This window comes from Gallinula chloropus, assembly GCF_964237585.1.
Source record: "Gallinula chloropus genome assembly, chromosome: 8".
Taxonomy (NCBI): domain Eukaryota; kingdom Metazoa; phylum Chordata; class Aves; order Gruiformes; family Rallidae; genus Gallinula; species Gallinula chloropus.
The window spans coordinates 11,523,796-11,549,036 of NC_140093.1; the positions used below are offsets into that span (position 1 = coordinate 11,523,796).

General features: G+C 45.2%; 1 protein-coding gene across 7 annotated transcripts in view; it reads right to left on the reverse strand.

Annotated features, from left to right (window-relative positions):
* TP63 (tumor protein p63) overlaps window positions 1-25,241 on the reverse strand; it is a gene marked incomplete at both ends in the record, with an annotated part of 101,230 nt that overhangs the window by 34,429 nt on the left and 41,560 nt on the right. For 6 of the 7 annotated variants that reach the window (XM_084267647.1, XM_084267646.1, XM_084267649.1 and 3 more), the window contains one exon: window positions 12,944-13,198. The exons of the other annotated variant lie outside the window; for it this stretch is intronic. In XM_084267647.1, coding sequence (XP_084123773.1) covers window positions 12,944-13,198 — 255 coding nt within the window. The remainder of the gene's footprint in view (window positions 1-12,943; window positions 13,199-25,241) is intronic. 7 annotated transcript variants of the gene reach the window in all.

The following is a 25,241-nucleotide window of genomic DNA, read 5'->3' on the forward strand; positions in this document are numbered from 1 at the left end:
TTGAAGAACATCAACACATGACCAGGGCTGCCTTGCTTTAGCAAGCACTTTTGGCAAAGTCACTGCAGGTTTTGGTGTGAGGTAAGGTGGAAAAAAAAAACCACTGTAGCTTGCTGGTCTCAAGCACTGGCAAATTCTACCCAGGCAGCATTGCATCCCTGTCCACATAAAGTAGAGCATTTTTAATGAATGCCACTTGCTTCTGGTAGGATTCGAGGCACACTCTTCACCTTGTTCAGCCCAAATCAGGTCCCCCTGCTCCCCAGAAAGGCATTCAGCCCATAGGACAAAGATGATGATCTAAGCAACAGTTGCTAGACTCCCCTGACAGCATATCCCAGTCACACACAGCCTGCACATTCAAAACTCACATTAATTATATGTGTAAGCCAAAAATACAGCTGCATGTGCATCTTTGGGGTCAGCTAAAGAACACAAAACTACTGAAAAAAACAAAACCCAACAGCAAAAAACCAAGAACCCACAAAGCTCAGTATGATGATGAGAGCCATATCAGTATGATGATATGAGAACCTCCATATGAGAGCCTCTATTACCAGCCTCACCACTTCAGCAGCTCCTGAGTCATATAACTGTTCTTCAGTGCCACAAGCCTTGAGAAAGAGGCATTTCAAGTGCACTATTAAAGGCAGGCAAATGAGCTCTGCAGACTGCAGTTCCTAGATGATCATTCCACATCCAGTTCTTACAGAACAAAGAGGATGAGCATAGCCAGCAAGAAGCATTTGACTGGGAAGCCACATTCTGGAGTCCAGGCAGTCAGCCTGGTAACTGAACCTCTGAGCACCCTTTGATCAGTGTATTACAGAGCATCCTTCCAGAGACAGAGTCCTCAGGGTGGGTACACACAGGTAGTGAACGGTTACCAGACTTGCTCCAGGCCAGAAAATAAGCTCCTTTTGCAGCATGAAGATAACTAAGGTTTTTTTTTTCTCTTCTCTTTCCTTAAAAGAGAAGGTGGAAAAAAAAAAGGAAAAAAGAATTCTGCAGCTAATTAAATTATTAAAGTGCTTAAAAGTTTAATGAAGAAATCAAAGTTATTAGGCAAACATTCAACTTGATGTCTTTTTCCCTTCTTACCCACCCTTCCTCAACACATTCAAAACCTCTTTTTGCTGTGCTACAACATGTTTGAACAGGCACCGAGATACAAACAAGTCTTTGCCCCATCTCATACAGAATGGATTGGTTGCAGATGTTCTCCTGCAAGCTACATCTTGCCTCCTGCAAGAGCATTCATCTCCAAAACACATCATTTCACCTACTTTGCCTGAAGCCAAAACTCCAGGGTTATTTAATTTTTAATTTTATTTTTTTTATTAACTCTAACATACCTACAGCTGTGCAAGCAAAACCCCATCTGGTTTTTCAAGGCACAAAGAGGCAAGCGACTAAGTTTAGATAAATGTAACCAGGTTGGGGCAGTCATCTTCCTGTTCACCTCTGCAGCAGCCAACAGCAATGTCAGGGGTGCAATAAAACAAAAAACCCTGCTATATTTCAGGGAAGCCTGACATATTTCACTATCTTCCTAGGACAAGTCAGACATGAGCTCATACAGGGGCAGGTGAGTCAGTGACAAGTCAGACAAGAGCTCCTTAATTAAGCTTTAGGGGTAGATGATCCCTCGAAGGTGTAATCAGATTGGTATGGCCAGTAGAAAATGAAAAAAATAATTGGATATATATTAAAAATCAAAAAGCTGAGTGAACTGTTACACCCTTGCAGAGCCATGCCAGGCACAGAACTGGAGAGCCCCCAGCATGCAGGGTGCCCATCCTGCACCACTCCCTGGCACTCCCATGCCTGCCCACATGCTCAGCCCTGCTTCTCCTGGGAGCAGGGAAAGGAAAAGATCACTTTCCTAGCAAGCAGGTTATGCTACGGTCATGCTGCAGATGCAGTATGATGTGGGGTAGGGGGAGTGCAAGGCAGGATGCACCCCAGGGGTTTGACTCTCAGAAGCAAAGTGGTGGTTGGCAACAGCTGTGACCTGTGTGGTGGAAAGGGAAGTGGTCACAAATTAGTCACTTCCAGTCACAGACCAACAAAGTCCATCTCAGCCATGTACTTTATCAACCTTTAAGATGCCATCAAGCTACCCCGGTTAAGAGAAAGACCCCACAAGTTCTGTTTAGGAAGCTTCCCTGAGACAAGGTGCACAACATCAATCAGAATATCAGCACATTGAAAGAAGATAGCCCCATTAAGATGACTGCAATTAGCAAGGTGGCTAACAGCATCAAGGCAGCTGTGTGCTCACAACATCAGTTTTCTTCCAGAGTGTGTTCCAGCAAATCCAACCTGGAAGCCTGCTCACCTAAGGACCACTCTTCCCATTGGCCAGGGACTATGCTGCAGCACTCCCTCCAAACACCAGCAGCACCAGAGCAACCCAGTTCCCCCCATTCAGATCCTGTGTGGATCAGCCTGCTGAAAAACAAACCTAGAAAGACAGACTCTAACTTCTGTAGCCCTTTTGAGGCATAGGAAAACTGGCAAAGTTGACTTAGAGAGGTGAGCACACAAAGGGGATGCCAAATAAAGCGCAAATTCATTAATTCCTCTCAGAAACTGTATCACAAAGTGAACAGTCCACATGTTCTGCCTTTGTCAAACTTTACAGAACTAACAATGACTCTTCTGAAGGTTTTCCTAGGGACCTCACCACTTCCTTTACAGGTGCCAGTATCATAAGAGATCTCAGCAGGGTAGCTAGAAAGGCAGAGCCTGGGGTTTTTTGGTGAGTCTCCTTTGCCCATACTCCTCCAAGAACCCACCGAGGATGAGTCAGAAAGAAAAAATTACTGAGTACGGGTAACATGAGCAGTCTGCAGCAGCAGAGACAGGAGACACGGAACTCATCAGAAAAAACCAGCCACCACCTTGCTGATTAACAAACAGGTGTCATTCAGTGCTCAGCCACCGGACAAACATCTCCCAGGAAGAGCTTTGCTCTCCCACCCATGGCGATGCTGACGCTCAAACACAAACAGAGCGGGTGTGCTGCCTGCCCCATGAACACCCTCCAGGCTGGGCACCGAGCCCAGCAGCACCACTCCCGTCCCTTCCTCACGGGAATCCCTTCCAGCCCTTCATTTTGAGGGGGATCCAAGGAGCTCCGGGTGCAGGTTTGGTAGCGAACCTGGGCTCATTCTGCTCCCAATGCAGGGTCAGGATCAAGTCAGCTCCCAGCCACAGCTCACACAGTTGAGCTAATAAGCCCTGACAAGAGGCAGAGTGAGTTTGGTGAGGCTGGGCACAGCAGCTAACGTAGTCGTGCTGGTACAGTGTTGTGCACTGGCTACATAACAGGAAGAGGCTTTCCCTCACTCCATAGACCTCAAACAGCCTCTGCACCAGTGATTTTTTGACCTGGTGGACATGACACCAGTAAAGCTTGAGATCTCAAGCAGGGGAAGGAATAACCCAACCGACACTTGGGCAGTTTCAAGTTTTATCCTGCCTGTTTTGGTTCTTTCAAAAGTTAGATTGTAAAAAAACACTTCAGCGTCCTGTAAATAAGGCAAAAGAGGCACCTTGAAAGCTAAGGCTAAAGGCACAGGATGCACCACAAGCAGCAGTCCTCAGCTGTCCACCCCAGGCATTTCACATCAGGGGTTTAAGTGCTTCACAACATGGGATCATGGTGACATAGTCCCAGACTTGAGGGTGGGTGTGTGGAAAGGGTATGGAGGCAGAGGGAATGACTTGCACAATGTTACCCAGATTACATCTAAATCACAGAGCAGGAGCAGCTCTGAGGCTGGGCTCTGAGCCAACTCTGACACTCCTCACCACTGGTCCCTAGCAGGGCATCTCCAGGCAGCACGGCTTCTCACCTGGGAGGAAAGCATGTGCCCTGGGGTGCACCACAACAAGCAGGGAGGAGAGCCCCTGGGGTGGCCCTGCAGGGATGCTCCCCTCTTCTTTCAAGAGGATGTTGCACTCCTCAGCACTACAAGGCAGCATGACCATCAGGGCTAACAGGGAAAACAGAGCCAGAAAATCTAGACCCAAGTCGCTTCTCATTCACTTGGGAAAGACAGGTCAGCCTTCGAGTGTTGCTTTCCTGTTTCCTCTGGCACCCTTTCCAGCTTTTTGTAAAGCTGACTTTAGATGAATTTCAGTAGCTAGAACAATAAAATTAAGCAGCATATCATCAGATCACAAACCACTCCTTATGAGACAAGTAATATTTTGCTCTCCTTAAGATCACCACTCTCACAGAACACGGCTGGAAAAAAACAAGGGAGAAACAACACTTTCCTCCTGTGGCACCATTGAGTTTTGTTCCAACATTTAAGTGTTATCTTTAACAACTGGAAAGAATAAAGTTTGTATCAATAATCAGGTCTGTTTGCAAGAGGATCTAAGCTCTTATTTAGGTAGCTATCCCATTGTGTTTGCAACAACAAGTCTGACACACCTGCACATAGCAAAACCTCATGAAAGATTTCCATTGCATAATAAAGTTCATGCTCTTTCTATAGAGAAGCCATCCCTACCCAGGACACTTTTTTTTTAAACCAAGAAGGACTTTTCTTCACAGCATATGATCTGCCAGGCACTGGAGCCAAACCCTCAGTGTACAGAGCACGGCCAACACCACACAGACAAAAATTAACCCTGCTTCAGCCCACTGCTGAGCTGCTGCTTGTTCTGTATCAGGTCGGCAAGGAAATAGTATCTATGACAACAGCAATATTTCAGCTGACCTGAGGAAAAGAATGATCATCTCCAAGGGCGGTCTTGGGCTGCAAGGTGAGCAATACCTCTTGCACCACCCTACCCAAAAACCTTGATCCAAAAGTAACTTAAGCAGTCACGCAAAGGTGGGATTTCACTAAAAGCTTTTTGAAGGGTTGAAATAGCTTCCAACATGGCTCAGTTGACACAGTTGAAGTTATACAGCATGGGGTAAACTGGCAACATTTTAGAAAACCCTCCTTGCCCCAGAATGGGCTACCTCACTTCTGGCACAACTTGCCGTGACCTCTGAAGGTAAGGAGGTGAAGCTGCTGATGCATCCTTTGAGGTCTGCTGGGCTGCTTTGCATGCTTAAGGCTTGTGAAATCCAGGAGAGCTCAGCAGCTTGTACAAGCCAGTTTAGAGACAGTCCCCATGCTCAACACTCAAAAAAAAAAACCCTCTAAAAAAAAAAAAAACCCAAACCCCAAAAAACCCTAAACCACCACTCAAAAAACCTTCTAGTTCAGAAATTTTGGCACTTCTGGCACCTTGTTTAAAATGGCGACTGCACTCTTGATTTGCCTACTAAGCAAAGGTGTTTGCTGATTAGGGAAGTAATGTTTGTGCAGCACTTTGAAGATTTAAAGTACTACATTAATCCTACATGTTGTTCTTAGTAGACGCCAATTTTTAACCAGGAGGAGGAAAAAGAAAAAAAGAAAGCAAAGGCGATTTAAATAGTGACCCTCCCCTACTTCAAGATGTTCACTCATCTCCCAACATCAGCTATTCTTATCTGTAAGTGTTTTTTTAACCCTTCCTTCTCATAGTTCTCAGAAACCACAAGTCTCATTCCGCTTTTATTTGAAAAGTGGCTTCTTTCCAGGCTGTGGCTGTTTCTTGTAAAGTTAATTCCTTTGGTAATACTGCTGGAGGCACATTGGTATGTTTGGTGTGTGTATGTGTGCGTATACATATATTTTCCCCCTTTTCACACGGTGTTGTTTTTATATATGTGTAGTGAAAGATACCTAATCCAGGATTATGATTCTCTTTATTCCTTTCTCATGAAAGTAGGTGGGGCTTTTTTTGTGCCAGTTGCAATGATGAAAATTATGTTTAATTAACACTTTTTCCTCTTAACATAGACAAAAAAAATTCTCATTAAGAATGAAAAAAGTTTCTTGTGCTTAATTCTCTGAATTTTCCTGAAAAAGAATTAAAACCTTAATACAAACTTTCTGAAGGAAAATATAATTTAAAAAAGCGTGATGCCAGTGCAACTGGACATTGCTTGTGCAAAACAGCATAGGGATCTTCTGCCCCTGTGGAATACACAACCCTCCCCTCCATTACTACTTTCTCCATCTGAATAAGTCTGACCCCAATGTCTCCTGTCTGACCCTAATGTCTCTGTGGTTTTCACTTGCAGATCCTGGGAGACCCGTAGCAAGCTCTAACTGGTCTCCTGTTACATTGGTAGGGAGTCAGCCACAAACACAGTAACCAAGAGGCTAAACCCTAGTTGAAAGAGGACATTCACACCACCTGAAGCCTGCTGTGTCTCAGCAGATCGGGCATGCTGGTGCCCAACACTACCTGTGCTGTTTGCAGAGCAGAGCACATCCCACTGCAAGTCAAGGGACAAATTCTCTGCCACTCCACACAATCAGTAAGCAAATAACTTCCCTTCTCATCCTTCCCAGGCATAGTTAGCCACCTGGGGCACAGCCTGACCCTTACAGCGTTATCTTACACCACAGCACAGCTCTGCCATCATAGAGGGCACCAAATACAGCATGTATCAAAGCTCCTCACTACAGTGACAGCAGGTCATATACCGGGGCTACAAGACCTTGGTAGATGTTAGGAAACAATAAAGGATACAAAAAGAAGAAACCAAGAGAGCTTATACCACAAGACATCTGGAAAGCCATTACCTAGATCTTAGTGCTGCTTGTAAGGAGTAACAGAAGATGACTGCTAATAAAAACAAAATATACATGACAAAGAGATTAGGGGCAAAAAGCACAATTACATTCTAATGGGAACCTAACACACTCAGATCTCCTTCTACTCAAGCATAAAAACCCAAACAGAAGCCAGCAGGCTCCTCCTGGCTGGTTCTCACAGGTGAACTGGTTCTTCCCAGCCTCGCTAGCTCCAACACACCTCCCTGCCGTGAGAAAGGCACCTCCTTCAAAGACAACAAGCCCGGCTCCTCTCTTTCCAGGTAGATGACCTAGGACAAGTTACATATGCCTCAACAGCCTTAGCTTAAGCCCTGTAATACCACACTTCACAAGCTCCTCAAGCAGGGAAGTGCAACCACCACCCGTCTATACACCAGAGCTATGGTGGCAACCAGGGCCCGCCCTGCCTCGCATCTGCTGGCAGCAGTCTCCACAGGCAGGCATGGCTGTGGAGAGCTTGAGGAAGCCAAATTCTGAACCACTTCTCACCTGAAACAAATGCCCAAATAAGGAAACGCTCCTGCTTTGCCGAGATCAGTGGGGAGCCAAGCCCTTAGCTCACACCATTGCATCAGCTCCTGCAGCCTGCGGCAAGCGCACCCGAAGGCTGCGACCCCAGCTCCTCCCTCTGCTGCCTTCTTCTTCCAGATCTCTTCTCTCTCTTTTGCTTACAGGCATTATTCCCCTTCCTCACTCTTGCAGCAAGGGGGGTAATCACCAGCACCCTTCGCTGTGCTGGGCCGCCAGCCGAGCTGAAGAGGAAGCCTGCACTTCTTGGTGAGATGTGAAAGGATTAGCAGAGCAGCAGGTGATTGATTTCAGTGCTTGGCGAGGTCTGCAGACCCTCTGCATAAGTGAGTCTCTTACAAGGACCCTTCTCAGCTGTCCCATGCAAACAGCTAAAGCCTATGTCATTGCTGACTGGGAGTTTCTGATGACAAGGAAATTCAAAATCCTGTAACGAAACCAGTTCCGCTCCCCTTTCTCCTGGCACCTTTCAAAATAACATTAAAAGGTAAAATCAGAAAGCTCACATTACACTGACCAGCACACCACCAAGGAACAGCAAAGCTTAGATTTCACATGAACACTTGGCCCAGCTCCACATGTATGTTCACTGGGAAAGTCACCAGCCTTTAACATAAGTTTTCACATATGATGCAGAGATAATCAGCAGCCAGAAAAACGCTGGACCTAAGCAGCTGTTACCATAACAATGTGCTATTTGAACAGATTATTTAAGAGAACACTGAAAAGGTAATTAAGGACTGTTGAGTCAAAGCAATGCACACATTAATTGCCCTCTCTTGTGCACCATCCTCTAATTCATTTTATAGAGATTGGGAAAACAGTTTTCCCAATGTTGCAATGTGGCTCAGGACACTGAGCATATCTAAAATGAAAATGGAATGAATCAACTGGAAACAAAACTACTGAGATGCCTCAGACAAGAAATCTGTACTCTGAACCACAGAAACCTGCTGTTGGTCATGTAGCCTAGTTGAAGTAAATTCCTTCCACCTTTCTTAACATGCAGCTTTCCCAAATCCACTAACCCCAGCCAGCACAATCCATATAGTTGCTTTCATGTGCATTGCAGGGGCTGTTACCCAGGTTTGCTAGCTGAGAGTCTGAAATCTCAGCATTTCCTTACGGTTGTAGGAGCAGACGAGTTTACCCTGAACAGAACCAATGTGCCCCACTGAAACACAGATCAGCCTTGCAGAGCTCTGTGTTTCTTAACAAAGCCCTGCAAGGACCTCCAGCCTACTGCAGGGCATGAGAATAAACTGCTAAGCCCAGGTATTGCCGACACCTGAATTATACAAGTCTTGCAGGGCTGGGTCTTGTCTTCAGGAGAATCAAAAATTTGCAAGTAAATTTCAGTTTTCATTAAACAAAAAAAGCTATTTCTGCCTTCTTTTTCCTTAGCCCTCATGACTACCAAGAAAAGATTTAAAAAGATTTAGTAGATGCACCCTAAAGGCTTAAAATCCCAGGGGAAAATAAGAAGAACCTGTTTGTCTTTTTAAGAGAGTCTCATGACTTATAAGGTGGTATCTTGCTAATGGGGATGGGTGGATCTGATTCATTTTTTGATAGCTTGTGTTTGGCAGTAATGTTAACTTTTACTTACCTTGACATATAATTTTAATTTTTACTTGCTTACTGCAATCGTGTTCTTCCCCAAGCAACAGGTTCTGCCAGTGACAGGTGATTGCCAAACCTTTTTCTTGTTGCTTTTTTTTTAGGGAGAAAAGTCAGCACTGTTGTTTATTTATTTATTTGCACTCAGGGTAGGTGGGGAAAATTGGCACACAACTTCCTTCCACAAATAAAATCTGAGGTGACATACTTCTGTGATGCCTCACTTTCTTCTGCTGCAGAAACAGAGAAGATATTGCAAGGCATGGGAATGGGGGAATTCTTGTGGAGGAAATATCCTACAATAAGCAACACAGCTCTGGAGAAGTTCTTAATTCACCCAACTCACAAGGCTTCTTACTCAACCTCAACTACCTACTCTCCATCTCAGCATTACAAAATGATAACTGCCTGATCTCTCACAGTGTGGTTTTCAAGAAGGCTTTATTGTACTGTGAGTGTGCATGTGAGAAACTTTGTTCAGTTCTGACTGTTGAGGCTTTTGTTTTTAAACACTTCAGTAGAGTTTCAATTTTCCTTCTGAAAAGGCTGATCAACCTGCTTTACATTCTTACTTGTGTTCTCAGGTCATTAATTAAAAAAAATCATCAAGGATGCTTATAAAGTCCTCTGCAATCCAATCTCAATTTGTCATCATTAATTAGTTCAACATTGCATACAAATGAAGAGCTAAACCTGATTAGACAGCATGTTTTACTGGAATTCCTACTTAAGGTCATGGAAGACATCAGAGAGAAAAATTGTAATATTTTCAAAGCGAAGGGCTCATACATATGGAATCACCCTCTCACCCAGCAGCAGCAAGTGTTTCTCTCTGCAGTTTTGGCCAGGTTTTTTTTTTTTCTTCCACCACTCATTCAGAGCCCATTGCAAACCTGAGCAGAGCTGCAGTCCTAATATTATGCTTCTCTCTCTTCCCCCCAGCCTTTTGATTTAGCAAATTGCATCCAGTGTCCTAGGACAATAAGACTGCCTCATAGAAAGTCCAAAGAACTTGGGGGAGGAAAAGGGTTTGGAAAAAAAAAAATAAATTTAGAGCTGTTTTGAGAGACATGGCACTTAGGTACTCCATGAGTCCCTCACTTGCCCCACCTCTAGAAGTAACCTGGAGTTCTACACATCATTCAGATTATTAGCTCCAATCTACCTGCTTTGGAAGCAAACACACAAAGTGACAGTGAAGTCTGAGGCATCTTTGAGGCTCTCTAATCCTCCCATCAAAGCAGCTCTTGCTTTTTAGAGAAATAACCCAGTCCTCTTACCAAGCCCACAGCCTTCACTCCCATGACCTAATCTGACATGACTCAACCCAGAAGCAGCTCAGAGGAGCTTCAGTGAATTGTGCTGTCAACCAGGACAGCAGATCCCCTGCCAGTCACCACCAAGCCTTCCCAGCAGGGCAAGGTGGGTCAGCCTGGCTCATCCACTCCTGAACAGGGGAAAGTGGGATACAATGGGCTTCCTTACTTACTGTTGCCCTGGGGAGCAGCAAGAGGTGAGGGGGGGAGGGGGGAAGAAGAAACAAGGCTTTCAAGTTTTGGATCCTTAATAAGGGTGGGGCCATCTAGTAATTAAACTTTTAATAGGTCACTGCAGTGGAAGAAACTCTTCCAGTTGGGTAAGTTCCTGATCCATCATTAAAAAAGACAACAGGCATTAATCAAAGCATACAAAGTCACATGGGGGTGTGTGTGTGTCTGTGTGTGTGTGAGCAACTCCAAGAACTTGCTCTTGCTGAGAGGATGGGGCAATCACTCCTCCTTTCATCAACATTTCACGCATGTTTCCACATTTCTCAGGATGGCAGGAGGAAAGAGCCTTCACGTCCTTCCCCACCCACCCCACTGATAAAGCTGTCGAACGCATATTACCAACCGTGCAAGAGCCCATGTGAAACGAGTTGGTGGATTAATTAGCAGAAGGGCAGAGCTCTGAAGATAGAAAGATGCTCTACTGTGCAAGGCATATTGATTGAAGGTCGGCAGCCACCACCACAAGACTGTCATCACCCACTGCAAGCATACCCTGCACTGCCAGCTCCTGCACGGGCAGCTAAATCTAGGTCACTTGGCTCAGCACAGGGACACCTGGACCTTGCTTACTCCTCCCCAATCAGGGAGCTGTTCAGGATCCCATTCCTTTAGTAAGATACACAGACCTTTCCCTAGACAGACTGCAACAGGTACCAGGACCATACCTTCATCTGTTGGTATCATGGACCACACCAGGGCAAAAGAAAAGGAGAGTAAGCTAAAGGTGCCTGTCCCCAGGATGCACACATTGGGAACTGTAGTCACCAAGGAGCATTTCTCTTTTGTGTTTGTGTTGTTTTTTTTTTTTTTTAAAGCAGGGATGTAATGTGATCTTTGACTGACTGCTACCCAGATCTACATTAAACCTCAGCCACCACTTCTATCCCAGAAAGCCACTATCACTGCAGTGAAACATCCCAAGCACTTGCTTAACCATAGGCTCACAAGTAGCTCCCTCATTTTCAACCCTGCTGGAACAACCTCCTGCACATGTTCAAACCCCATCTCAAAAGACCGCTTTCCACAGTTGAAAGGACAGCATCAAACACACTGATTCCCCACAGCTGCATTAGATAATTCTTTGTATTGTATGTATCAAAAGAGAACGTCTTTTCTTATCTCCTCCAAAGGACCCTCTCCAGAGCAGCCTGCCAAAATCCAAGGGCAGCACTGTGTTATTCTGAGAAATGGAAAGTAGAACCGACCAACCGTTTCCTTCCCTAAAGGAAAATGAAAGTAAATACTGTGTGGAGGGTACCAGGGGGAAAGCTGAACATGAAAACTGGCATGAACCACAGCAGCACATCATTTTCAAAGCAGATAAGGAACTGGTGTGATTTCAACCTCACTTAAAAATCCTTCATCCTTCCACACATAAACAAATGAAAATTGAGTCTTGAGCAGACATATGGTATTTCAACCACATTTAGCACAATTTTCTGAAGTTATTGTTATCGGGTTTAGACAAATTTTTCTGGCAAAGACTTGTTTTCAAATATAAAGGATGCAAACAGAGTGATTTATTGTTATATGGCATCTTTTTTCTGGAGTAGAGCACACAGGCTCTGCTGCTTTGCTGGCAGCAGTGGCTGGGACTTTGTTAGCTGCAGTTCCTGCTAGGTTGATTCCAAATTGAGACTGAAGTAGTACCTCAAATTAAAAAAAAAAAAAAAAAGATAAAAACTCCACACTGTTTTCATGCTCTTAGCTTTTGTTAAACAAAATGTATTTTTTCTTTTTAAAAAGAAAAAAGTTTGGAAAAAAAAAATCAAGTCCCTGTTTTCATTCAGGTAGCATAAGGTAGGGCATTATTCACTGCACCTACTCCAAATGCCTGAAGAGGAAGGAAAACATTGAATAGTTTTAAGACAGTGATGTTCTCCACTGTAGACATCTCTAGAGCCCTGAGCCACAGCAGGATGTACAGCTCTAGCAGTGCTGTGACCTGGGCTACAAAGTTTCTACAGCTTGAAAGCTCCACCAAAAATCAAGAGTTGGCTTTCAAGATTTAAGCTCCATACTTTTGGTTTTTAAACCAGCAATGAGTTATAGTAACAGCAAGAGCAAAGCATTAAGTTTAAAAAAAAAAAAAAAAAAAGAACAACCAAAACCAACAATATATACAAACAACCCAAATACCACAAGACTGACCTGAGCTGGTGACATGGGAATTCCCTCACCAGCTGCAAGAGGGACAGAGAGAAAGGGAAAACCCCATGCTCCATGGGTCAGAGCAAGGAGCACCACCCTATGATTTGCTCCTGCACACTTGCTAAACCAAAATGGAGAGCTACTATTCATCACATATGGCCTTTGGTGACTGTTTGCAAGGTGTTTTATTCACCTGGGATTTAGTGATATTATTGAGGGTTAAATTCCCACCACACCCTCCCAGAGCAGCCAAGATAAATCTCTCCCTTCTGCGTGACATGTCACGCACTGAAGAGGACACAGGTCACTCCATTCTTGCACAAGCCTGGATACGTATCACATGAGAAATGTCACCACAGGCACCAGGACCAGCACCAGAGAAAGAGAACAGGGATTCTGTGTCCTTACCGTCCACGTCGCTGACTTTGCTGTGCTGGACTGTTGAAATGATACATCGAAGCTGTGGGGTCCTGGGTAGTCTGTGTTGGAAGGGATGGCTGGGGAGGGTGAGAGGGCATCAAAAGTCGAGCTGGGCTGGGCGTAAGGCGAGGGGGCTGTGACGCTGTTCTGCGCATGCTCCGTGTTGTAGGGGCTGGTGGAGGAAGAGCCATTCTGTATCTGCTGGTCCATGCTGTTCAGGAGCCCCAGGTTTGTGTACTGCGGCTAGAGGCAGAGAGATGCACAGAAGGGTTACAGAGGCAATGCTCACACAGGCCAGTTAGCCACGGCATGGCCTTCACAACAGAGGATGCACAACATCATCTTGGCACCATCAAACATGCATCACACCAAGAGGAGGGAGATTTGCAAAGAATACACCCCATTTTACATTGGTGACTGGAACACTACGTGAAGCTGCTCACAACCACACAGCAGATCTACTGTCGGGATGGGAAAAGAGCTTGCACATAACAAGGAGGTGATTCGCAGGGTATCAGGCCAGCATGAGAACACAGGCTCCCTATGTCTAGCATGACCCACAACAAGACCCTTTTAAAGAGACTGCTATAACCTTTCAAAAAATCACCAGGTTCATCACAGTGCATCTGCCTCTGGCAATACCAGCTCTGATGGTCTCACACTCTACACAAGGACTGCTCCTCCTCTTGTGGATCCAACCCTGCTATGCATGGTAACATTTAGGACCTTCAGCCCAAGTAGTAACTGCACTGAAGCGTGACTCACTGGAGAAGAGGTTCATAGCCCTTAACCAGGTTGGACCACACACTCTATTCCCAGTGAATGGGCACAGACAGTAGTAGAGGAATTGAAAGTCTCATCAAGCAGCATGGTAGCTCACAGCACAAGCAATTTCCCCACATACATAAGCAGCAGCAGTTGCACAGTGTGTAGCACTTCAATCAGCAGATGTGATTGTGCCCCAAAAGTAGCCTCCAGGTACAAACAACATGTGAACAAGTGTAGACATCAAAAATGAAGGCTAGAGGATGGAGTACAGAAAGGCAAAGGTTAGATCAAGGAGAGGTTAGCAGAAAAATCTCATGTCTAATACCTTAAGTTTTGTGTGCAGCTCTTGTCCCCCAACTCAAAGAGATAAGGGAACAAATTTCAGAGAAAGGTGACAAGAATGAGCAAACTCTTTCAATGCTTTCCTGTAACACAGCAGCAGATGACAACTTTTCAGCCTGGTAAAGAGACAATGAGGAGAGCGCAGGATTTTGGTTTAAACATACACGGAGTGGTTCTTCAGAGAGACCACAAATAAACATGGATTTTTCTGCCACAAAATGCTGTGGATACTAAGAGCCTACAAATGTTCAAAAAGGCATCAGGTGATTTCTGCTGGAGAAAAGTCCATCAAGACAGATTATCCAATTTTAAAAACTCTGCGCCACAGTTAAAAGCCAAGAGTGCTCTCCAGAATGAGACAGCTCCACAACTCCCTCCATCTTTTCTTCCTCCAAAGGACCCAGCATTGGCTGTGGAGACAGGGCATCAGGTAAACAGGATATTGTGTTCAGCCAGGTACACAGTCCCATCCTTGTGTGTCCCCAAAGGGCACTGTTTGTGCCCAGCTTAGAGTGAGCAGCATCTAAAGGGATTCATGGTACCCAGCCCTATCAGGTCTGGGGTCATGCAGAAACATGCAGCAATACACACACCTGGTTCTGCAGTGAGCAGCTGACATGGCAGAAGGGACTCAGGCTCTTCCCCTTGTTCAGGAATCCAAGTACCTCACATCCCTCCACATACCACATCTTCAATCCCACCCAGAACCACGAAGCTCACTTATCTCAGTGCTTCAGTTAAGCTGCTCCAGACTTCCCTCTTTCCAATAGAGGAACCTTTTCCAAAGACAACTCTATTATTAGCCAAGGCACAAAAGGTCCCCTGAGTTAGACCACCACCAGCAAGGTCTGTAACAAAAAAGCTTTCCCAATACAGGGAATCCCAGCAGCCCTGATGAAACTTCAGCCACATCCTCACTCTTCCAAGGACTAGAAAGAGAATAGCATAAGCTACCTGCTGAGATTCCCACAGACCTCGGAGAAGCCATTTAACATCCAGTTTCTCCTGTTATTTTAGCTGTGTAGGAATACAGATTGGTCCCTTTGCAAGGATGAAGTACCCTCCCTACACCAAAACACTTCATGCTCTTAGCTGTGCTTCCAGAAAAGGAGGAGGTAGGGAAATCTGAGCCACTAAATAAAACTCATAGGTTTCTGTCTCACTGGAAGAGGCTGATATTTTACAGGGTTTTAATCAAATGCCCAAGATGAGCCTGGTACTATTTGGTCTTGCAAGGTACATCAGACATTAGTAATGACCAGTTTGTTAATCCAAGCTGTGGTGGAAAGGAGAACATACTCAGTGCTGGGATGGCCCACAGAGAGAAGGGAGAGCTGGTTCCCTCCCTTGCTCCACCAGCAACGTGCCATGTCCTTGGGCAAGCCGCCTCACCTCCCCCTCCACCCTCAGCCTACTTCAGGCAGCAAGGTCTGCAGGGCAAGGATTGCTCCTCACTATGTAAAAAGCACTCTGCTTAATGGGCCTCTGATTTGTCTGAGGCCTTCAGGCAGCAGAGTAATAAAAGCAATTACATATTGAGTCCTAATCCCAGGTGAACCAGCGACTCTCTGTGTTGCCTCAGGTTAGTCATTTACCCTCCCTGCCTCAGTTTCCCCATCTATAATAGCAGGGGTGTTATGATGCCCAGCACCCCAGTTATGTGGGCAAGGAACCGTGATTGTACTCAAAGCATGCTGAACAGCTGAAGGAGTGACCCAGACTGGTTCCTCTAAGAGGAGATCACAGCTTTGGGAATGCAGATGACAGTTATGTCTCCTCTTCTGTGGGTTATTCAGTCAACTAAAGACCTATTCAATGGACTTTTGGTACCTGTATTCCCTTGAGGCTAATTCTGTGTGAAAGAGCCAGAATACTGGTGTACTGTACCAGGAACAGTCTTTTTCCCACTCAATATTTTGTACGTAATAAAGAAATCAAAACTCTCCTTGCCCTCCTGACCCAGAATACCCTAATAAGACCTAAAGACTTCTTAAAACTGTAGAGGTATCATTTGGTTGTTTCATTTCTCATGGAGATTAGCATCAGACACACTCCCTAACCAGCAGAATGATGAAAAGACAGCTGTGATGAAAACAGTCTCCTAAACCAGCTCAGACATACAGACAGCAAAACAATAGTGTTTCAGCTTTCACTTAAAAACTATCCTCTAATCCCAGGCTACTTAAGATGATGGAGAAAGATGGCCAAACGGGCAGTTGGTGTTAACAAGACAGCACAGCCTGCAAACACTGAAGATGCTGCCTAGAAGTCAATAAAAAACACCAAACAAAACACCACCCCATTAAAATTTAAGATATCCTTAAGAGAATCAAAGATCCTTTTCATTCCTTTCAGTCCAGGGGCCATCTGTCTAAATGTTACCAGTGGAGCAGCCATTCCACTGCATTTATACACTCGCATGCCACAGCTGAATGCCATGTCCCCATTTGCTCTTTAAATAACTATTAATCTCCTTGCACTTATCCCCGTGCTGACACAAGCAGCTGTCAGACTCCCCTTCTCCCCCTTCCCAGTCCCACCAGCCTTTCACCTTCCCTGGCCCCTCGCTCCCCTCCCCGGGCAGGTGCTCCATCCCGGTGACAAAGCCAGCAAGAGGGGTCTGCGCACACTCCAGCGCTGAACCTCTCCTCCAAGCCATGCCCCAAGGCAGCGGAGGCTTGTTTGCGCTCAAGGGGTCAACATCTGAACTGCTTGCAAGGCTTTTGGAGGAATCAGATAAGGCTCGGGGAGGCACACGCCTTCTGACAACACCACAATTAGAGGGGCAGCAGGCCCGGGGAAGGCGCACGCAGGAATTCACCCACCGCCGCCACAATAAAACCCCTTCTCGCCCCAGACACGGTGGGGATGCCGAGAACAAAGGGGAGCGGGGGGCTGCAGGAGGGGGCTGCAGGGCGCGTGTTTGCACACACGCCCGCACGGCCTCCCACCGCCATTCACAGAAAGAGACATTTAGTTCAGAAATTAATTATTGCCAGGTCAGGTAGCCCAGAATTTAGCACTGGCTCATGTTTCGCTGCGGGGGTGTTCTACACAACTGCAGGATGCAGCCCCACCAGCGCTTCCCGGCAGGAGGAGGAGGATGCTGTTCGGTGGGGAGAAGACACACACATGCAAAACTGAAAGAGCAGGTTATCTAATTTTTAGCACCTTTGTTCTCTATTTTGTTCCCTCAGCTCCAGAAACCACTAACATCACCCAGGCATTGCAAAAAAACCTTTCTGGGGAGTTTAACTGCAAGAAGTTAGAGCCCTACAATTAGATCTTGAAACATTGTTTCACTAATGTATCCAGTGGCGGAAGCCCCTCGAAACAGTGTTTCACTGTTGTACCAAATAATGTCTCTGGAAACATTGTTTCACTGCAGTATCTCCATCTATCAGTTTCATTTCCTCCGTCCCACCAGTTTCATTCTCGGGTTTATGGGCTAACGCCGGCCCTGGCCGAGGGGAGCCCCAGCATCACTGGAGGGGCTGCTGGATTAAGCCAGGCTGGAAAGGCAGCGCTGCTTCATCGCGGTTCTGCTGCTGGGGGACAGATGTCCCTGCCCTGCTCACAGACAGAGCCTCCTGGCTCCGGGGCACTTGCCACAAGAGGGCAATGCAAATGCTCCAGAGCCCATGTGCCAGGGAATGTTCCCCAACCCTCCCAAACCGGGGCCCTTCTCACCCTGCCCTGCAGCAATAACCCACGGGTTATTGTTGCCTCCGGTTCTTTGGCTGCAGCCCGATTTTAAGCCCATCACGTTAATTGATTAGGGTATGAGACAGATCAGCAAAGAGACACCCCCCCCACATACACACCCCCTCAGTACAAAGGCGTGAGGGAAGTAGAGTTCTCAAGGGGACTTCCACACCAAAAATCCCCTAACACACAGCTCCAGCTATTAACTACCCAGTTATCAACCTCCCAGAAAGTGTTTTGAGAGTTTTTCCTCTTGAGAAAACAAGGAAAAATGGCCATCTTCAGATGCAGAACACCTCAATGCCTCCACCCTTGTCAAGCCCCTTCTCCAGATCTCAGAGCTCTGTGAAATGCAAGCATGTCTGAATTTCCACCGCTGTATCTATACAGCTAGAGAGCATTGTCCAGCTACCCAAAGAGCTTTGCAGAACACCACCACTTGTGCTCATTCTCCAAAGATAAGAGATGATTAAACTAGCACACTATCATGGTGGTTAGCAGCCAGAAGATTTTGCAAGGCACAGTGCTGATTTTGTGCTTTGTCCTTAACTGTGTAACTGATGCATCAGGGCTAACAGCTGCAGGACTAGTAGGAAGCAGCTTACTGGATACTTCAGTGCTGGACCAGATAGAGATTTAGATTCATGTTGGAGAACAGCTCTCAAGAGCACCAAGATAAATGTTTTCCAGTGTGCCTGATCCTTACCCAAATCAGAAGACACCTCAAATGTATGAAGAAATTTTTTTTAAAACCAACTTGATTTTCCAAACCTCCCTAGTACAGGATTTTAGTAGGTGGAAATAAAGCACCTAAGTTCAAGAAATGCTTCTATTACAATTATTAATCAAGATATTGCTGACTGCAAGACTGCACAGCTTTGCCAGGTGTTCAGAAGGCAGGTGATACAATACCTGATGTAGGTGCACTGCTTGTGCCATGAAGAAGAAATGCCAAGTACAGAGCTCCACCCATGCCCCTCAGCTAAGATCAGGGCTGAAGCTGAAAGAGATATCTAACTCACTCATCGCAATGAAAGGTGTGATTTGGTTCGCATCTCTGGCCTCTTTTCTCAGAAAAAAAAAAGACAGACAACTGAAAACCGTCTCTATGCGTCAGCCTTTCCACCCAGCTCACACAACTGGACCGTACCCCTCTCAGGAGGAACGAGCTCAGTTTGGACGTTGTTCTAATCCTCTCCAAGTTATGAGGGGAAGACACAGTCATTTCAACACCAGCTCAGGACCAGATCCCTGCGGGAAGCTGGGGTGCTGGCAGGAGATCTCACTGCCTCTGCACCCCCTCCAAGCTCCGTTTCTAAAAGGGAAAACAAATCCCATCGGCCTATTTCAGAGAGATTTTAAGCCAGAGTTACTGTGCTGCTAAATGCATCAAACACTCGGAAGCCCACAGGTGAAATGATAGCGTGCACCACATGCTCAATACAAAGAGCAAGGGAGCAAACAACTTGGGTTCAACCACAGATATGAACAATCACCAAGATCGGTTCCCAGGCACTACAGCTCCTAAGCGCTAATCACCGTGTGTCACGGCACACTATTAAAAATCATTTTAAAAAGTCAGCCTGCTTTGAGTAATCTTACAGTTGGGTCATCACTTTTTCCAGGAAGAGAAAAGACTATTTCACACCCCAGCAGCATTACAGGTTCCTGGCATGATGGAGTATGTTGGGCTAGAAGAGGCCCTGGAGTCAGTAACTCTTGTCTGGCTATTATGCTGCAGCATGACCAAACATTTAACATCTCCTTGACTCAATCCTACCTGTAACTAGAGAGCAAGATATTTCTGCATTCTCCTGTGTTATTCACAAGGGGAACCCTTTGGGACTGATTGGACTATGCAACAATCATGACTGTGGCAATATTAAGAAACTAAATACAAGAATATTAAACAAACTAAAGAATGCTCCTTTCCAGAGGTGGCAAGCCCCCTGTAAAAATAGTGTTTACACATACTATAATCTTGGACTATATGTATCTAGTCCTGCACAGGTATTTCATGTTAAGTATTAAGATAACCCCAGCATGTTGTCTGGACACCTTCCAACACCACCTAAACACACAAAGCACAACATAAAGAAAACTGGGCTCTTCATTTCACCCAGCTGGAAGGAAGAAAAAATAAAAAGGGGCAGGGGTGTGTGTGTGTGTGTGTGTGTGTGTTCAAGACACAAACATGAAACAAATCAGAAAGTCAAAAACCCCAAACAAGTGACCATCTGAAATCATGCCACCACATTTAAAGGTTCAGATAGGCAAGATCAAAAAATTGCCTGCTCTGCCTAATTAACACAGCATCCCTCCTTGTCAGCAGCTGTCAGTCAGCCCGATGGCCACAGCTTAGTAGATCACACACTACCTATGCTAAATAGGAGAAATCAGCACACAGTGTGCAGTCACACACCACCACACTTGGAAAACGTTATGGTGCATACACTGGGGAAAGGGAAGAGAGTCTGGGTGATCTTCACTGCTATTCCAGTGTGCACACCAGGCCACATCTACACCCTTTAGGTTAACACAGCAGCAAAATGTTAATAGCCATATGCAGTGAGGTTGCAGCTCATGTATTTCCACTCAGACATTAATCCTGTTGGAATCTAGTCCAAGTTGAAATTCACATATACAGGTATTCATAGGCTTGGAAAATAACACAGTTTTATTAAAAGCAACATGAGGGCAAGTTTCTGTCCACCCAGAAAGGCTGTAAGCTTTGGAGTTGCATTGTTCCCTCCAGCAGTAATTGTTTTCATTTTTAGCCAAACTTTGAGTTTTGCCCCTTGGTTAATTCATTTACTAACTCAGCAAGAAGTATTTTTCAGCCAGAAGCAGGGTGCCTTTTAAAACAAGCACAGCCCAAAGCAGGAATGCCTGTAATTCCTGACTCCTACCACCTGCCATAGGTTCATGTAAAAGAGCTTGTCTAATTCAAGGATTATCAGAATGACAGTGCATCCCACTTCACACAAATATTAAGTCTGGACATCTTACATTGTGTATTTAATTCTTTTCCAATGCATATAAAAATATGACTTCCCTAGAGCTGTACATTAGGTTTTTAACAACAACAAAAAAAAGATAAATAAACTCTGAATCAGGCTCTTGTGCAGAAAACAATTTCTGAAAGGCCTTTTTATGCCAGCTCTCATTAGAGTATCTAGGCTATGCTTACTTATTTTGAAAATTCAGACCGTTTTAAACAGGAAAAAAGTCCAAGATCCACCCCCCTGCACACAGACAGTCATTTCTTTACTCCGAGCTTCTGCTCAGCAACTTATTTGGCATGTTACTGGAAAACATATAAACAAGGGGGGTAGGAGGGAGGAAGAAAAGCATACAATATCATCTCTAAGAGAAGCCAGAAATCATGAGACCTCATAACTCCATTATAACAACGCAAATTGATTAATAACCCAAACATTCAGCTTTCTAAAACTAAAAGGGAGGCCAAGAACTTCCTATGTTCTCCTATTACCAGCTGGACAACACAATGTCAACAAAGATCTGAAGAGCCATAAAGTACAGACGATTTGGAAAGGCACCCCCTCACACTCCCAAGAGATGTAAACATAACTGAAGACAAAGACCTACATCAGGGAAAACAGAAAAAAAGACTGCCAGATTTCAGCAAGGCATTTTTGCCTGATTTCAACGGCTGAGAACAGCTGTAGGATTACAGCTTGGCAGCGGGACCAGATCTTTTGCGTGCTGAGTTTGTACAGCAACGTTGAAAAATCAGACTTAAAAAAAAAAAAGGCTTTAAAAATAAGGGGAACCAATTGAAATACAAAGAGGAAGGTGGGGAGGAGAGGCAGGAGCTTGAGAGAAAAGCTCCAGTAGTCAATTAAGGCTGCCTTGTTTCTTGAACTCCTTACAGGACAGTAACCGTCGATGGTTATCTGCTATTTCAGACATGCAGCATTTTATTGTGTTGACAGGGCAGCATTAGGCTGGACAGGATATCTGCGTGTCATCCACAGTGAAAGGCTGCAGACACCATAACCACCAAAATATGGTCACAGGGCACAAGGACCTTGAATAATTAGGGCCAGAATAGCACCAGAAGTTGAAATCAGCTCTCCAATTCATCGCTACACTCAAAATCAGAGTATGCAAGCTTTCAGGCACCAAGGTAAAATACTCCAGTTAAGCAGAATTTTAGTCAGAACAAGAAGTTCAGATCATCTGCAAGTTAAATAAGTCAAGCAGTTAAACATACACCAAAAAAAAAAAAGAAGAAAAAAAAGCAGCCACACACATAAACCCCCCACACCCACTCTTTGAAGCGTGGTAGAACGGCAGAATATAAGAATTCATAAGAAGAGTTATAGGAGGGCAAAGGGCAAATTAAAACAAGTTAGAGCAAGCAAAGGAAAAAGGGTTACATTGCAGCATGGGAGTCCCTATAGAGCAAAAGGAAGATCTGCTGGATTTTCTATTGCAGTTGGCCATTTGATCTGTCCAAGTCAGGCAAGAAAACTCCTGGATGACCTTCTCAAAAACCTGAGACACCAAAAAACGGACTGAGAAGCTTTCAAGATCGAGTAGGGATTCAAGAGGACTGGCTGTCAAATTCTGATTATGCCCCACCTGCAAAGAACAAAGGGCCTTTACCTTCCAGCACTATTTCATACATTAGAGCAGCTCCTGATCTGCACCAAGCTGGTGTTCCCTGCACTCAGGATCTGTTGGGGTTCAGTACAGCAACATGCACAAAGCTGGGACATCACCCTAACCCCATTCCCTCTGCAGTACATGTCAGAAACACAGCTTCACATGGCTGGAGCTTTATATGGTGGTTTTCCAAAGCTACCAGGTTGTGCCAACACCAGTCCCAGAAGCTGGCCTTTGAAAACAACATGTGTGTGCAGACACAATGTGTGTGCCAAGGCAGTGCTTCTTCCACAGTGACTACTCCATCAGCCTTACACCCATCAAGCACATTTTCCCCAAACATTTAAATCACACCATCACATATTCCACACACCTAGGACTTCCACAGACTTCTCTGGTATGGACCCTCCAATGTCTACCAGCAGAACCAAAACTGCTTCTTCTCAGCACTTCCCTCCCTGTCCAATACTGCTGACCTCGGCAAACACTAAAACACGATGCCACAGTCACATTCGAGGCACTCAGCTGACAGACCTTTCACTATTCATTGTTTTATATGGAATTGCTCACATTATCAGCAAGACAGGAATGATTTTCTGCTCAAACAAACCTTCAGTGATTTTAGTGGTTACTTCTTGCAATAAGCAAGTTGGCTGAGCTAACTGCAAGGGGTTTCTAGTAATTTCCCCCCCACAGTTGCTCTGGCTGCATGTGATTTCGATAGCCAAAACCAGAAAGGCTTTCTTCTAGATTTTTTGAGTAACAACATGCTTGCTAATTTCTGTCCAATACCACATTAAGATTTCCTGAACATTTGCAGTTCTTTTCAGACACACAGCATGCTGGACTGACAAAGTCTCATCTCAACAGCTTTCCCAGCACTTTCCTGTTTGCAAAACAGGAGATCACACCTAGCTGGTGTGTGCTCTGATCTCCTTTTTAAGAATTTCTTGCACATTTTGCTGCTGCTGAAAAAGGTTGGAGGGACATTCACTCATCTATTTAGCTCTAGCCAGCCACCACCAGCCCTTCTGAGAGAGTCGATTCTTACGTTACAGACCAAAAAAACAGAGTAAAACTGCAGCAGTGAGAAATCACATTAAAAGCTTGCAGAGGCTATTGAGGAACTCAGAGGCATGACATAAGTCTGGAGAATCCAAATTTTACAGAGCTATCAGAATTTTATCCTTTTCTTTGAGCAATCACACCCCCAAGAAGTATTGGGTGATGCACACAGAGACGTCACGACATCACTTCAAAAGAGACACCCAAGCAAAATAATTAAATACTTTAAGTCATTTCCCATGCAGTTGAGAGATCCGCTTGCTGACTCGACACTTTGCTGGCAGCATGCTTCTGTCCTATAAAGCTACAGGCTGAGAGAGTGTATCCACCTATTCCTATTGTTCTGTTCAGCCCAGCTCCCGAGGCATCGCACGCCAGCCCTGCGCTCCAGATCCCTTACGCAGCTGGACTGCAGCTCTGCAGCTCAGGGCCTTCTCCCTCAGCAGCACAGCCGAAAACCCCAGCGCTGCACCTCCTCCCCTCTCCCCATTCCCAGAAGTCGGTAAGATTCTTTGTATTTACTTCCTAGATGTGGATTAAAACTGAAAGATTCATATCTGCTGAGACACAATCCATCCCTTTCATTCCCAGACACTACCCCACCATAAAATATTTCCCCTTCCCTCCCTAAACTGGGCGTTTCCTCCCACTCTCTTGCCCTTGGTAAAAACATTCATCTTCTTGCCATCTTGAGGAAGTTGGACTCATCTCAAATTTCACCAGGTCCCCTTGTATACAGCTTCCCAAAGTCCTTGGGGGGAAGTTTAATCCGGATCCAAACTCTGGAATCAATCCCAAGAGGCTGCTGGGCCCCAATCAATGCATTAATTTTCAAGCATGCTCAGCCTTGCCACTTGGGTCCACTTCCAAACAGAGAGGACGACTGAGCACGAGCCCAGAAATACATCACACCTCGAGCCACCTATTCTAGATACCAACACACACATCCTGGTTCAAACACTGCTCCTTTAGTTGTACCATTACGACTCCAGGGGAAACAGCAGCGGCGGGGGATTTACAAAAATACAAGATATCATTGAGTATTCTTGGATCGACTCCCAAATCACTCAAACTTAGTACAAATGAAAAAAAGCAACCAACATATCCCATTTTTTGTTGCTTGCTTGTGCATGGAACTCATAACAATGGTCATTAATTACAAACAAATTCTTCAAGTTTAGATTCAAGCTCCCCAAAGAGGATCCAAGTTCTCTTTGTCAATGCCAAGGAACCAAAGCATTCACATGTCTCTACCTGACACCACCTGTGAAGTCACATCTCACAAATTTTGCTCTGTATATTAGACATTTTACAGAAAACAAACTTCAATTGTCTTAAATCTCAGCCTGCTCTATTTGCTCCTTGCTCAAGCAGCTAAGCTAAGCCTGGAAAGCCTCTCAGTCTCTTCTTCAGAGGAGAGCTGTGACTCTCCCCCAGAAGTAAGTCTGCTCATAAGAAATAGGGTCACCCCAACATTTCATTACACTTCTCAGTAGCTTGAGGCCAAATTACAACCTGCAGACTCTCCTGCGCTGCCCTGTCAAGGCTTTATCCCATGTTTGGCCCCAACTGGAAAGCAGATCTCTGACACCTCCAACAGTTACAGCATCCTCTCCCAGCACAGCAAAGCTCTGATGGGAAGGTCCATTTGGGAGCCTAGATATCACAAGACTTCTCAGAAATCATTCAACATCACTGAAGAAACCAAAACAAGATGGGACATTTTTGAAGAACAGCAGGTTTATTCACTCGGAGAGGACCCACCCGCGTGCCT